Source organism: Elgaria multicarinata, chromosome 11 (genome assembly GCF_023053635.1).
Source record: "Elgaria multicarinata webbii isolate HBS135686 ecotype San Diego chromosome 11, rElgMul1.1.pri, whole genome shotgun sequence".
Taxonomy (NCBI): domain Eukaryota; kingdom Metazoa; phylum Chordata; class Lepidosauria; order Squamata; family Anguidae; genus Elgaria; species Elgaria multicarinata.
This window is the reverse complement of record NC_086181.1, coordinates 25,882,579-25,896,582: the sequence shown is the minus strand read 5'-3', so window position 1 is coordinate 25,896,582 and position 14,004 is coordinate 25,882,579. Positions and strand designations below refer to the sequence as shown.

Genomic DNA, 14,004 nt, shown 5'->3' with positions numbered 1-14,004 from the left:
TTAGTTTTTTCTTCTTATTAGCCTTTCTCTGTTGTTCAGCTCTGGCCTCAACACAATAATGTAACATTTGGGGAAAAAGATGCAACCCAGCAATCCAGCACTGGAGGCTAGGATGGAGAAGATCTCCACAGCCACCATGTATTTACCTTTCGTGCTTAGGTAGGAGGGAACAAAAGATAACCAAACACTGCAGAACACCAACATGCTGAATGTGATGAACTTGGACTCATTGAAACTGCCAGGTAACTTTCTGGAGAGGAAGGCCACAGTGAAACTGATAAATGCCAAGAAGCCCATGTAGCCCAAGGCACAGTAAAACATAGTCACAGAGCCCTCGTTGCATTCCAATACAATTTCTTCAGCCACTGAGTGCATGTCGACATCTGGGAATGGGGGAGAGATTCCCAACCACACAATACAGATACTTGCTTGAATAAGGGAGCAGGAAAGAACAATGGAGATGGCTAGCTCCTTCCCTAACCACATCCTGATCCTGGATCCTGGTTTGGTGGCCATGAAAGCCAGAACTACCATGATGGTTTTTGCTAGTACAGAAGAAACAGCCACAGAGAAGATGATGGCAAAGGCAGTTTGTCGGAGGAGACATGTCCTCTCCTGAGGATGGCCAATGAATAGGAATGTACAAAGGAAGCAGAGCAGGAGGGAGATGAGGAGAGTGTAGGTGAGGTTCTGGTTGTTGGCTTTGGCTATGGGAGTGTTGTGGTGCTTCATAAACGTTCCCATCACCAGAGCTGTGATCAGGGAAAAGGAAAGAGCAAAGAAGGCTAAACTCAGACCCAGAGGTTCTTCATAAGACAAGAAGGTAACAGTCCTTGGAATACAGAAATCCCGATTCTTGCTTGGATAATCTTTGTCTGAGCATTTCTCACAGTCATTCATATCTATAAAAGTAAGTTATAGTGTTCAGCTCACAAACAAACCTGCCACAAATTTCACAAATGTTTCTTTCAGATCATACCACACTGTCAGTGCTGATACAATGAAATGTGATGGGGATCTAAGCAGAATTTTGTGCATGCCTAGGGGTGGGGTGATGGGAAATTTACCACTTCCATTTAGAACCTGGAGACAGTGGTGAAGATATGCTCAATGTTGCCTCAACCACCATCATTCAGGTGCAAGTTAGTTCAATATGTGGTCTGTCATGCATGGGTGTAGAATACAATTTTCAACAGGTGCAAACATGCATTTTTATCATGCCGGCTGTTTTTTGTTACCCCCGGGGTTATGATTCTATGGCTGCTTGTGGCTTTTCATAATGATAGGCCTCATTAGTCATTAATGTTAAGAGGTGACCACTGTTAAGAGCTTCTGCATGAGTTGAAGTATCTGAACAATAGTTCAAGGAATTGGAGAAGTATATTGCAAAAGTCGTGTCTCACATTCCCATAGTAATATCTGCTAGGCAAAGAAGAGAAGGGTACAGCCTTAATATGGATTTCTTTTCTACCAAGTATTAGCCTATTTTTTTAAAAAAAAGTTCTTGAGAATCCCAGTGAACCTGAGTTGCTGTTCAGACTAACTTTGAGAAGCGTTTTCCTTTTCTAAATGTTTCTTACTTTTTGTTGTTGTTGTTGATGGCATTACTATCTCTATGGCCGTTGCGAGACCAGGGTGAGGCCCGGGCTCGCCCCTATGTGTCCAGATGATGCACAGGGGATCCCAGGCTCAGGCAGGGGTCAAACCTCCCTGGCCCCGGGGTAACTGGCACCGCTTGTGGCCCAGTTTTTCCTGCGGTCTCAGGCTGAGCCCGAGAACATGGGCGTGTGGACCAGTCCGCCATTTTTTCCAGCTGCCCAATTACTCGCAAGTAGCCAGAAAAAGTGGCGGATGGCTACTCGCAGGTAGCCAGGAGTGCTGCGGCCGTCAGGGCAGGGTGGGGAGATTGGGGGGGGGGGAATCGGAGCCATGGGGGGGATTAGAGCCATGGGGGATGGGGGAATCGGAGATCGCAGGGGATGGGGGAAACTGGAGATTGTGGGGGATGGGGAAAAACCAGAGATCACGGGGGATGGGGGGAATTGGAGATCACGGGGGATGGGAGGAAACTGGAGATTGCGGGGGATGGGGGGATCAGAGCCTTGGGGGATGGTGGGAATCGGAGGTCATGGGGGGAATCATGGCCAGGGTGGGGAAATCAGGGGTGAGGAACCCTGTTTTTAATTAAAGAAAACTACCTTAGTTGGTGGTGCACTCCTGCGAACCCGGCCCCTTTAAGATATTAAACAAAATGGCCGATGCGATGGGGCTTTCCTTTACCCCGTCGTGTTGGATGTGTGGATAGGAGCGATAGCCCGTGCTACTTCTAGCGTGGGCTGGCCCCTCCACACACACGGATTTTAAGGTAGGTCTAGCAAGGCCCTAAGTTAGCAACTTATAAGGAACCCAAGGGAGCTTTCAGGTTTCTTCTCTCTATTTTATCATCTCAATAACCCTATGAAGAAGGTTACGCTGAGTCTCAGTGACTGGTCTGAATTCACCTTTTGAGCACCATAGCTGAATGATGTCTAGAAATCTGATCTCCCAAGTCCCAATCCAACCTCCTTACCACTACACCAGACTGGCTCATCAGAGACAGCCAGGATCTGGCTTATCAGAAAGCATTGCCATATTATTGTCCTAGATTGCTCTTTGTGTTTTTATTTTATTTTAGATTATTGAAGAGCCAATAGAGAAACACACACAAATATGTCTGATTTTGCCACTTCTATAACTTCCTTCCAGACCCACCCACAAAACCTTTTGAACCCATTTGAAATACTGAAGAACAGTCACCGCAATATATGCATAATTTTATCTCCATGTTTTTCATCTCCATCACAGCCACACTTTTGTATCACTCTGTACATCTAATGTATATTTCTTACCTTCCTGGTTTGAAATCTTCCCTTCTGGACATGGGATGCAGTCATAGCAGCAGTGTGGCTCCCCCTCCTTCACCTGCTTGCTAGAACCAGGATGGCAACTCTCAGTACATACAGAAAGTGGTCGTGTCTAACCATAAATGAAAGAGGAGAATACAAATATTGACAATAATAAGCTTGAAAACCTTACGTTGCTCAGGTCTATCTATATATTACAAAATGTACACACAATTTTAGTAATTTGTGAAGATGTTATATACTACAAGCTATTTCTACTTTTCTTAATTTTGGGGAGATCGACTTCATCTATTATGGAATGATTGCCACCAATTAGGATGGATTTAAAAGGGGGTTGGCTAAATTTCTTTAGGAGAAGCCACACAATGGCTACTAGCCCTGATGGTTATGTGCAACTTACAGTATGCGAGGCAGTAAGCATGTGTGCACTTGTTGCTGGGGAACATGTGTGGGAGAGTGCTGTTGCACCATGTCCTACTTTGTTGGTCCCTGGTTGACAGCTAGTTGGCCATTGTGAGTACAGAGTGATGGACAAGATGGACCCTTGGTCTGATCCAGTATGGCTGTTCTTATGTTCTTAAATCAGCTACTTTTCAAGTCTCTCTTTGGACATGATAATGGTGTAACCACCATTTATAGAGAGAGAGAGAGAGAGAGAGAGAGAGAGAGAGAGAGCTCCCCATACAAAATTTTCGAACGGTGTACAAGATAAAAGAAAATAAAAACACAACAAACACTTTAAAATATATTTTAAATGAAGCAAAATGTAGTGAACCATGGCTGATCATTAATGAAAGGCTTCCTGGCATAATGATATTTTCAGGAAGCACAAAGTTGGCACCTGCCTGATCTCCAGAAGCAGGGAATTCCAAAGGAGAGGGGATACCATGCTGAAGGCTTTCCCCCAGTGGACTCCAATCGGAGCATGGGTCTGTGTGGAACCAGCAGGTGTATGCCCTCGGATGACCGCAGTGACTAGGCAGGTTGGTAGGGGAGAAGGCGCTCTGTCAGGTATCCAGGTCCCAAGTTGTTTAGGGCTTTTTACACAAGTACAAGAACATTAAACCTGGCCCAGTAGTGAATAGTCAGCCAGTGTAGTTCCCTTAGCAGAGGAGTTACATGCTGGAAAGTGGCAGCTCCAGACAACAGCCAAGCTGCAGCTTCCAGAGCAGCTTTAATGGCAGCTCCACATAGAGTGCATTGCAGTAATCCAATCTTGAGGTTACCAAAGCCTGTACCACTATGGCCAAGCTATCCCTGTCCGGGAGAGGCCGTAATTAGTGAACCAGCTGAAGCTGGTACAAGGCACTCTGAGCCGCCATGGCCGCTTGAGCCTCCAGCTATAGAGATGGATCTAAGTGTAGATTACTGAGTCTAGGCACTGATCCAGGACCTACTCAACCTCACCTGATTCAGTTGTCACAGGAAGTTAGAGCTGTGTGTCATCAGCATATTGATTGCTTTTAGCTCCAAATCCCCTAATGACCACTCCCAATGGCTTCATATAGATGTTAAATAACATTGGGGACAAGATGGTGCCCTGCTGTAACCCATAGCTGCATTGCCAAGGGGCCAAGGAGTGGTCACCCAATACTATCTGAAAACAATCCTGTATGTAGGATTGAGTAGGATTAACATGCTTACAGCAAGCGGGAGAGGGTTGAATCAGTGGGTTCAGTAAGTCACTCACACTTCTTTGAATGAAGGAATCCTTGCTTCGGCTTGCTTCCTGTAGCAGTAGGGGACACTGGCAGCAGAACTAGCAGACCTGGCCTGTTATGCCAGGACAGTGTTGGATTCTACCCTGTGTCTACTTATATTTCCTCCAGCAATTTTACAGTTAAAAGAATCAATGGGAACGTAATTATTGCAGAAACTTTTGAACCCCCTCGCTCATTCATTCTATCATTTCACAGCCTAGCCTAAAAACCAGTTTTTAAAATTCCTTGTCATTTATTCAATAAAATTCAGTTATGGCAGCAGGACAGATAAGCATTGTTCACTCAAACTGGATCTCTTCCTAAACTTCTTACAAGTGGTTCCCACCTGGTTAAACCAGCTGTGCCATATGATGGCATCCTCATCAATGCTGAATGCTTGGTCTGGAGAAGACCGAAGATCCATCCTCCCTACTTTCACATGACGAAAAGTTCCATTGGAGAAAATTTTAAAATTAATAACATCCAATCCAGCAACTACCTCTCCATTCCCATTGAAGAAAACTTCATTTTGAGCACTGCTGTTAAATGAGATGCTTCTAAGAAACTGATGGAGCTAGATTGAAAATGGAAATGCAAGAGGTGTTTTTTTTAATGCCATTTTCTATATAAGACTAAAGACTAACAGTGAGAGCAAAATGATGTCATGGATGAATATTAGCTAGGAGAATTCAAGTGAAGAAGTACACACTATTTATGTATTTATTACAGTTATTTCTCTCCTTTCCCCCTCCCTCTCACAAGGAATACAAGGCAGCTTAAATGATCATCCTTCCCACCATGATTATCTTCCACCCTGTTTGGTAGTTTGGGCTGGGACTAAATAATTGGTGTAAAGTCATCCCAATGAGAGTCATAGCCAAGTTGGGACTAGAACCCAGATCTGCTGAGTCCCAGACCATTGCTCCAGTCACTACACCCCACTGATCCTCAAGTGTAAAGGGATGGAGGAGGAAGCATAAAATTAAAACAATGTATTGCGGAATGGAGATCAATAAAGAAAAAGATGAGACAGATACAGATGCATTTAAATAGGGCCACATTTATTCAAGATCTGCAAAGGGGGAAATCCTATAGGGTATCCAATATGGCCTGTTTACAGTCCCTTCTAAGTTGGGCAAGCCATTCTTGGCTCATGGGTTGGTGCTGAACTATTTGCCTTCCCCATGGGCCTGCCCCTTGCAGGGTAGTTAGACCTTTTGGAGTCATACAGCCTCAGGTCACAGGGCTGTGAGTGGGTGAGAAGCGTTGGCCTCAAAGGTAAGCCTAATCTCACCAGCTAGGCTGCAGGGCTCAAAGCTGGTGCCTCATATATTACCAGTCACCCTAACAGTGCACGTGAAAGCTTACCATTCCCAGATCCTGCTCTGGGTGCCCATACATAGCCGTGTATTAGCAAATGTGACAAATCAACCTATTCATACTCAACGGCTGTTTTTCAGTGTGAAGTAGGTGAAAAAACTCATGAACAACTCAGGACATGAGTAAAAATTCCTACTCATCCTCAAGTAGCAACCAGCTCACACTGCCTACAGGGAGAGAGGGAGGGAGGGAGCTGTGCGATCAAAGAGGAGGCTAGGAAGGGTGAGTTGGCATTAATAGGTCCAGGAGTCCGCTCCCAGCCTGGTGGTGCCATACTGTGCCCAGCCAATGGTTGGCATGCACGTCTAGTCCTCCTCCCCTGCCTGCCATGGCCTCCCCACACCCAGGCTTGGCTGGGTGTGGCAGTATTGCACTTCTGTTCATATGGTAAATCCACAGAAAAGTGGAGCCGGCTGATTGAAATGTGGACATTCATCTGAGCAGATACAGAGTTTGTCAATACACTTTCATGCAGAAATTGAGGGCTCTTGTAATACCAAAATACCTGGTGGCCTCCCACACGAGGAAGGTGTAAGCATTACCTGCCACCACTGATCATTCTGAAGGCTGTTTCTCTTAGCATCCATCATTGTTCTGTGCTTGTCTTTAGTTGAGGACATGTCATGTAGAGCATGTAGAGCATGGGCCACAGCATAGACAGCAGTGTAGATGCTGTAGCTTTGGCCAGTCATCCTCGTTTCAAAAAAACATCCAGGGAGGCTCTCCAACTTTTCCCTTCCAGTACAAACTTCAACTTCCATATCATTCTCTGCTGTATCTGGGAATATACACTGAAAAGCTTGTTGCCAAAAGTCCCTGATGAAACCATCTCCTTTTGTGCTGAAAGGATTTCTGCTCTCCTCAAAAGACTTGAATCCTGGTAGGTCATTGAAGTGCATCCTGAAGGAGAGAACACTCTGGAATAGTTCTGCATCCCAACTCCTTTGGTAGGAAAATGAACTGATCTCCATCTGGGCTGTCGTTATCCATACTTTGCCTTTAATTTTGTTTACCCCATGCTCTTGTTGTGATAGATGTGGCAAATGTTTAAAAATTGCACTGGAATATGATTCTGCATGGCCCACCACTACGTTGGCTTTCCTGTCCAGGAGTTTATCATATATTTTCTCTCCCTGTTCTACGATGACATCGATTTCAGTGATGTAAGTCAATTTGGGGATTCTTTCTATGAAGGCAAAACAGATACCTCTCTGAGTAAACATTGGAGACACAGCTTGCACAAATCTTTCTCCATTGTCATTATCTATATAAACAAGTCCAATCCATGTCCACCTGAAATGCAGGAGCAAGGAGAGAATCCCCTCAATCTGAAGGGCTTCCTGAGGAACCATCTGGTAGAAGGGAAGTCCTGGGGTCTTATCATTCATGACCGGAGCGGTGCCATATATGAGCTAAGGAGAGATTGCAGAAGTGGTTCTAAAATAAAATAAATTTATAGAGCACTTTCTAAGGTTCAAAATAATGCACATATTATGCACATATACGGTAACAACAATTCTTAGGACACTTTGAGGATAAAATCAGACACAATCATGCTGACTTGAATGCTGCTTTTTTATTTCATATTTTTATTTTTACTTTATTTTTATATTTTATTAAATACATAAAACATAAAACTATACACATCGATACTTATTCTATATGCCTCCCCGTTCCCTCCACACACTTGGCCGATTACGCTTGGGCTGTAGCTAGACCTAAGGCTTATCCCAGGATCATCCCGGGTTCATCCCTGCCTAAGCGCTGGATGCCCTGTGTGGCACTTAGATGAACAGGTTTGACCCCAGGACAATCCTGGGATAAACCTTAGGTCTAGATACAGCCTTGGTCAACTCAATGTGGCTTTACAAATTAAAACATGTATGGTTAAAACAAAGAAATAGATATTTAGACGAGGTGGCCCATTGCCCATTGCCCATTGAAGACCACCCCTTTCCAAAATACCTTGCAATATAATGGGAAACAACTTCTTGTTGTTAAGAGAATTCATTTTCCTTCAATTCATTTTGGGAGGAACAGAGAGGGTTAGAATTCCTGCTAAAACAAAAGGTTTTGCACTTCATACTTGAAAGAAGTACTGGCTCCACTATGACACTGGATCTGGCACACTAATGGACAAATTGATGGAGAATCATTGCATTGTTAAGAGGGATATTTCTCAGCTAATGGAAGTAATCTTGGATTGGATCCAGTTTTAGCCTTACTTACAATAGACCCATTGCCAGGAAGCACCTGGGTATGGCTGCCAAGGTGACTTCGCCCACTCTGCCTTTGTGGGGAAGGAACAACGAATTGCTTCAAGGGTAAAATGTTTATTTATATATTTATTTATTGCATTTCTATACCACCCAATAGCCGAAGCTCTCTGGGCAGTTCACAACAATTAAAACCATTCAAAGTATAAAACAAACAGTTTTTTAAAAAGCACGATATAAAATACAATATAAAAGCACAACCAGGATAAAATCAAATACAAATTTAAAATACAAATTTAAAACAGCAAAGTTAAAATTAAGTTTATAGACTGTTAAAATGCTGAGAGAATTAAAAAAGGTCTCTACCTGGCATCTAAAGGAATATAGCGTAGGTGCCAGGCAAAACTCCTTGGGGAGCTCATTCCACAGCTGGGGTGCTACAGCAGAGAAGGCCCTCTTCCTGGTAACCACCTGTCTCACTTCCTTTGTCAGGGGCTCATGGAGAAGCACCCTTGAGAATGACCTTAGCATCTAGGCAGGTACATATGGGAGAAGGTGTTCCTTCAGATAGCCCACCCCCAAGCCCTTCAGGCCTTTAAATGTTAATACCAGCACTTTGAATTGGGCCCAGACCTGGACTGGCTGCCAATGAAGCTGGAAAAGGACTGGTGTGATGTGGTCTCATTGGTAAGTCCCTGTTAATAAACATGCTGCCCTATTTTGTACCAGCTGAAGTTTCTGGACAATTTTCAAAGGTAATACCATGTATAACACGTTGCAGTAATCCAAACGAGAGGTTATGAGAGCATGGACAACTGTAGGTAGTCTACCTCTGTAGCTAAGAATTATTTGGGCATTCCCTGATTCTTCTCCTACTCCATACTGCAGTGAAATAGGAGGATGGCTGAAATGAATATATATATATATATATCTTTTTACAGCAAGCAGGTATTGCAAAAGCTAAGCAGCTTTAGAGCTTTACCCTAGTGAGCATCCTGAGGCACCTGACAGTGAAGGGTGTCTTCACTAACTTGCTAGTCAGTCCTACTGTGATTGAGGGGATGTGGGAAGGACACAAAGAGTATGGCACACCTCACTCTAGTGAATCCTGGCCAACAGTGGTTGAACAGTCATGGTCCCCTCCTTGTCTCCACATCAGGAAGGCTATGAATGGTTTGAACTGTTGCATGTCCAGCCTGGGTGTATTTGCCCAGTAGGCAGCTGGTGAAAATTAACCAGTAGCTCACCTTAGTAAGCAATTGTTCACTGTTAGTCCCAGTTATTTGTCATTGCAGAAACTTAGTTGTTTATAAATAAAAGTGTCACACTTACACATCTTCCTTTATTGGCTGTGTGCGCACAGAAATTATAAAGTCCAAAAAATTAAAATGGATCTTAATTAGTTATGACTTAATATGGAAGAAATTGTAATATTATTTTATTGTGTTATACCAAGGAAACTATCAATCACCAGTCATAGTGAACAATACACAACACAACAAGAATTAAACCAAAATCCTCAAAACCTGAATAATCCTTTGGATACAAGTTTTTATTTTAACAGATATACCCAATGTATCAATGTATTCATGAATCTCTGTTACAATTCATGAATGTCACACACCTGTTGTTGTTGTTTTATCATGTATGACTCATAGATCAAAACTAGTTCCTTTAGTCTGGCTATAATGTTAACATGAATCAATGAATGAACGGAAGAGGAATCATGTGTGATTTAATTATTTTCAGTAGAACAATCTCTGAGACAGAAAAATGAAATTGGAAGAAACAAGCAAGTGTGCAGTTATTCTCATATTCTCATATCTCACATACATACAAGTCAGGTGTCATACCTGTGGAATCTTATAGATATCCAAGATATTTGCCACATGAAGAGAGATTTCGGGATCCAATCCCCCAATAACTGATATGAGATTATTCTGGATGTTGCACATGTAGTTTGGGACCAATCTCGCCACAAATGATAGAAGTAACATGGTTTCATGGAAGGTTCTTCTTGCATTGTCATAGCTGTCATAGATATGGAAGCCCAAGGTGAGGTTTGGTAATATCTTAGGGTTTTCATTTATCTCTTTTATGGCAAATGCAAAGGCCACAAGATGCTGGTATTTCTTGGGTACTACACTGAAACAAGAGGCAATGCTTAAGTCATGGAATGCTATTGGGACATATAGAGGAAAGGTGTGCAAATATACTCAGAAAGAAGTAAAATACTTTGGGTCTGATGGGGCTTGCTCCCCGATAAATGACTTGAAACCAAAAATTGGATTCAAGTATGTATGTATGTATGTATGCGGGGAGATTTATAACAGATGACGTTAGGGAAAGTTTCATTTGAAAATAACTGTTTCAATTTTATGCTTATGAAATGTGCAGATGTATATGGTAATTGGATGGAATGAAGTCATGATTGACTACATGCAAAGCAGTCTTGGCTGGATGTAGAATGATTTACACACCCCCTCCATTTCCAAGGACATTTGTATAAATTTGCAGTAGCAGGTGAAGGTTTGCATCAGCTCCTTCAGGGCTTATCATTCTAGTGATATAATAAAGTGAAATGAAAGAACAACAAATTCAATACTTACATAAGTTCATCACGTGAGTCTGGTAGAGGTTCTTCACTGAAAGGTCTTGGACTGGACATAAAGAGACCATGGAAAGCTATGCCACCAATAATGAAGTCTCCTGGCTGATGATACATGTTTAGTGGAGGGTGAGGATCATGGATGCTGCATTTCATCCTGTGAGCCTGGGATACTATGTGATTGAACAGTGCCAGTAGCAAGAACAATAAAAGCACCATCTTCAACGAAATAGCAACTTTTATCTCTACACACCCAGATTTTTTTCTATTCCCTTCTACAACATTACTATAATTTAAGCAGTCTGTAATTAAAACTGACTTCTTTGGGAGTAGTTTAGACTGCTAATAGGAATATATAATGCCAAATCTTACTTCATAGGAGCCCTGCTTCTACCTAGTCTGTTCCATGTCGCTAAATGGTTCTTGGAGTATTTATAATAGCCTTCACAGTCTTGTTGTTAGATTTGCTAGTGGCCCCTGAAATTTTATGAAGCCACAGAAATCACTGGCATCCTTTGGATAATTAAAGTGGGATGTAAACACTAATACAAAGTTGACAATTCCATGTTGAATTGCTGGAGAAAAACATGTTTGTCATATGTGAATATGGACTTGGAATACCTCTGGGGAAGTGCAAAACTGCCCTCTATTTTTAGGCATTCATATGATTGCAGAATATTATTGAGTGATATCCTGTGTGTTTTCCCCTAATAGTTCATTTCAGCCAAAATATCTGTAGTTTAGAGGTCAAATGTTTTCTTAGAATACAGAGGTCAGGAATTGTTAGTCAGGAAGCAGGAGATTATATAGTTTAGTAAGATATCAAAGGCGAGAAGAACATATGTTTGTGGTGCGTAGGTTGATAAATAATAAGATGAGACCACAATAACTGGATTTAAACAGGCCCACATTTATTAATGATCTGCCAAGGGGGGTGAAATCATACTGGGCATCCAGTATGGCCTGTTGCCAGGCCCCTCATGTTGACAAGCCATTCAAGGCCCGAGTGCAGGTGCTGCAACATTCGCCTTCCCCTGGTCCTGCCCCTTGCGTGGTAGGGAGACCTTCCTTTGCCATGCCCTAACTCAGGCTGCAAGGCTCAAATATTAGGGTTGGCCCCAAAGGTAAGCCTTTTCTCCCAGCTAGGCTGCGGGGCTCAAAGCTAGGAGCCTAAGATCTTACGAGTCACTGTGAACAGTGCCTATGAATGCTCACCATTCCCAATCCCACACTGGATGCCCGTACCTAACGCCAATACCAAAGTGACAAAATAGAATCAACCAATTCACCTATTTAATACTCCCATGCTTTCTTTCAGTGTAGAGTAGGCAAAAAAACTCATGGACAATTCAGTACTGTACATGAGTAAAAAAATCCTACTCAGCTCCGAACGGCAACCAACAATCCTTCACTGCCTACAGGGAGGGAAGGAGGGAGCCACACAGCAAAGAGGAGGCTGGGAAGTGTGACTCATATTTTATGGCCTCACAGTCCCCTCTGAGCCTGGTGGCACCATAATGTGCCCAGCCAATGGCTGGTGGGTACGTCTCGCTTTCTGCCCCACCCATAAATGCCTCCCCACGCCCAGGCTAAGCCAGGCATGGCATAATTGCACTTCATTCAGGGGAATTAGGTGAAATAGGAATATATATATATATATATATATATATATATATATATATATATATATATATATATATTTACCTGGATGTTTTAGTACCCTACTGGAAATAGATTTTTTCAGATTGAGGGGGGTATTCTCTGTTCATATTTATTCATAATTTAAAACTTTTCCCCATTGACTGTTTTATTCAGAAAATTTAATTTTCTCATCTGAAAAAAATGTGGCCACTTTTTGGGCAAGTGGGAGATTTTACTCATCTCACACCTAATGGCCAACCACCACGCTATCTAACATACATACCTGGAACATAGAGATACAAGGCTTTGTAGATAAATCCAGACATATATAGAGAAATAAAGATTTCTATTTGGTGGCAGCATAATAGAAGAAAGCAAAAATTAATATATATATATATATATATATATATATATATATATATATATATATAGTTTTTTATTAACACAAATTAAAATACATCAACTTCACATTAACACAATCAATCAAAAGGAAAGAAAGAAAAATATTACATAAATTTGCTCAACTGTTAACATTTGTAATTTATCAATATTCATAATCAAACAATACAATACAATACAATTGCTCCCCTTCACCCTTTGGGATCTATTCCTGCTTCCAAAATCTCATTACTTCTTCTGGTGGTGGTTTTCCACTTCCCTTAGAGAACACATATACCAGGAACTGTTTCCAAATCCTGTCAAATTCATTCGTATTTGTTATGCCTCTTCTTACTTTTATATTACATGTCAATTTATCATTAATGGCAATATCCCAAATTTCCTTATACCATTCTTCAATACGATACTCTCCTTGGACCTTCCAGTTCCTAGATATAATTAATCTCACTGCTTTCAGCAAATTCTTTAATTTCAATTCTTTAATTTCCTTATTACACTTTAAATCTCCATATAATGATAGTAATGTCACACTAGGTGTCTCCTCAATCTCCATTCCAACAATTTCTTTTATCTCATTAAACACCATTTTCCACAATTTTTGTACCATATATTCCCACCATATATGTAAATACGTTCCTTTTTTCCCACAACCTCTCCAATAATTTGCTGAATACAGTTTGTTTATTTTATTTAATCTCACTGGGGTTAGATACCACCTACATATAATGTTATAATAATTTTCTTTAATTCTCACCGACATGTTTCTCAACACTCTTTGTCTCCATATTCCCTCCCAACTCTGTTGCCCTATCTGTACCATCAAATCTGTTTCCCAAACCATCTTTCCCATATTCTCTATCTCCCCCTTCCCAACCAATATTCTATATATTCTACTCGTTAAACCTTTTATCCCTTTATTTTCTCCCTTTTCCTTTTCTTTTTTTACAATCAGCTCCTCAAATTTTGTCAGTTCTCTACATTCACCATTAACTCTTTTATCCTGGTTGTGCTTTTTATACTGTATTTTGTAATTGTGCTTTTAACCTGTTGGTTGTTTTATTGTGGTTTTAATTTTTGTGAACCGCCCAGAGAGCTTTGGCTATTAGGCGGCATAAAAATGTAATAAATAAATAAATAAATAAATCTCTTAACCATTT

General features: G+C 41.6%; 1 protein-coding gene across 1 annotated transcript; it reads right to left on the bottom strand.

The window, feature by feature from the left end:
* On the bottom strand, positions 1 to 10,924 carry LOC134405577 (vomeronasal type-2 receptor 26-like). Its single transcript, XM_063136822.1, has 6 exons — positions 10,809 to 10,924; positions 10,053 to 10,344; positions 6,526 to 7,395; positions 4,950 to 5,177; positions 2,889 to 3,015; positions 1 to 902 (listed from the first exon to the last, which is right to left on the bottom strand). The coding sequence occupies exons 1-6, from the start codon at positions 10,922 to 10,924 to the stop codon at positions 1 to 3; spliced, it is 2,535 nt and encodes an 844-aa protein (XP_062992892.1).
* Positions 10,925 to 14,004: the final 3,080 nt, after the last annotated feature.

Bases quoted from the DNA above. Each gene is read 5' to 3' on its own strand.
- LOC134405577 (XM_063136822.1), bottom strand. From the start codon at position 10,924: ATGTATCATCAGCCAGGAGACTTCATTATTGGTGGCATAGCTTTCCAT. The intron at 7,396-10,052 runs GTATGACACCTG...ATCTCTCCTTAG, and splicing joins ATATCTATAAGATTCCACAG to CTCATATATGGCACCGCTCC. The intron at 903-2,888 runs GTAAGAAATATA...TTACTTTTATAG, and splicing joins GAAGATTTCAAACCAGGAAG to ATATGAATGACTGTGAGAAA.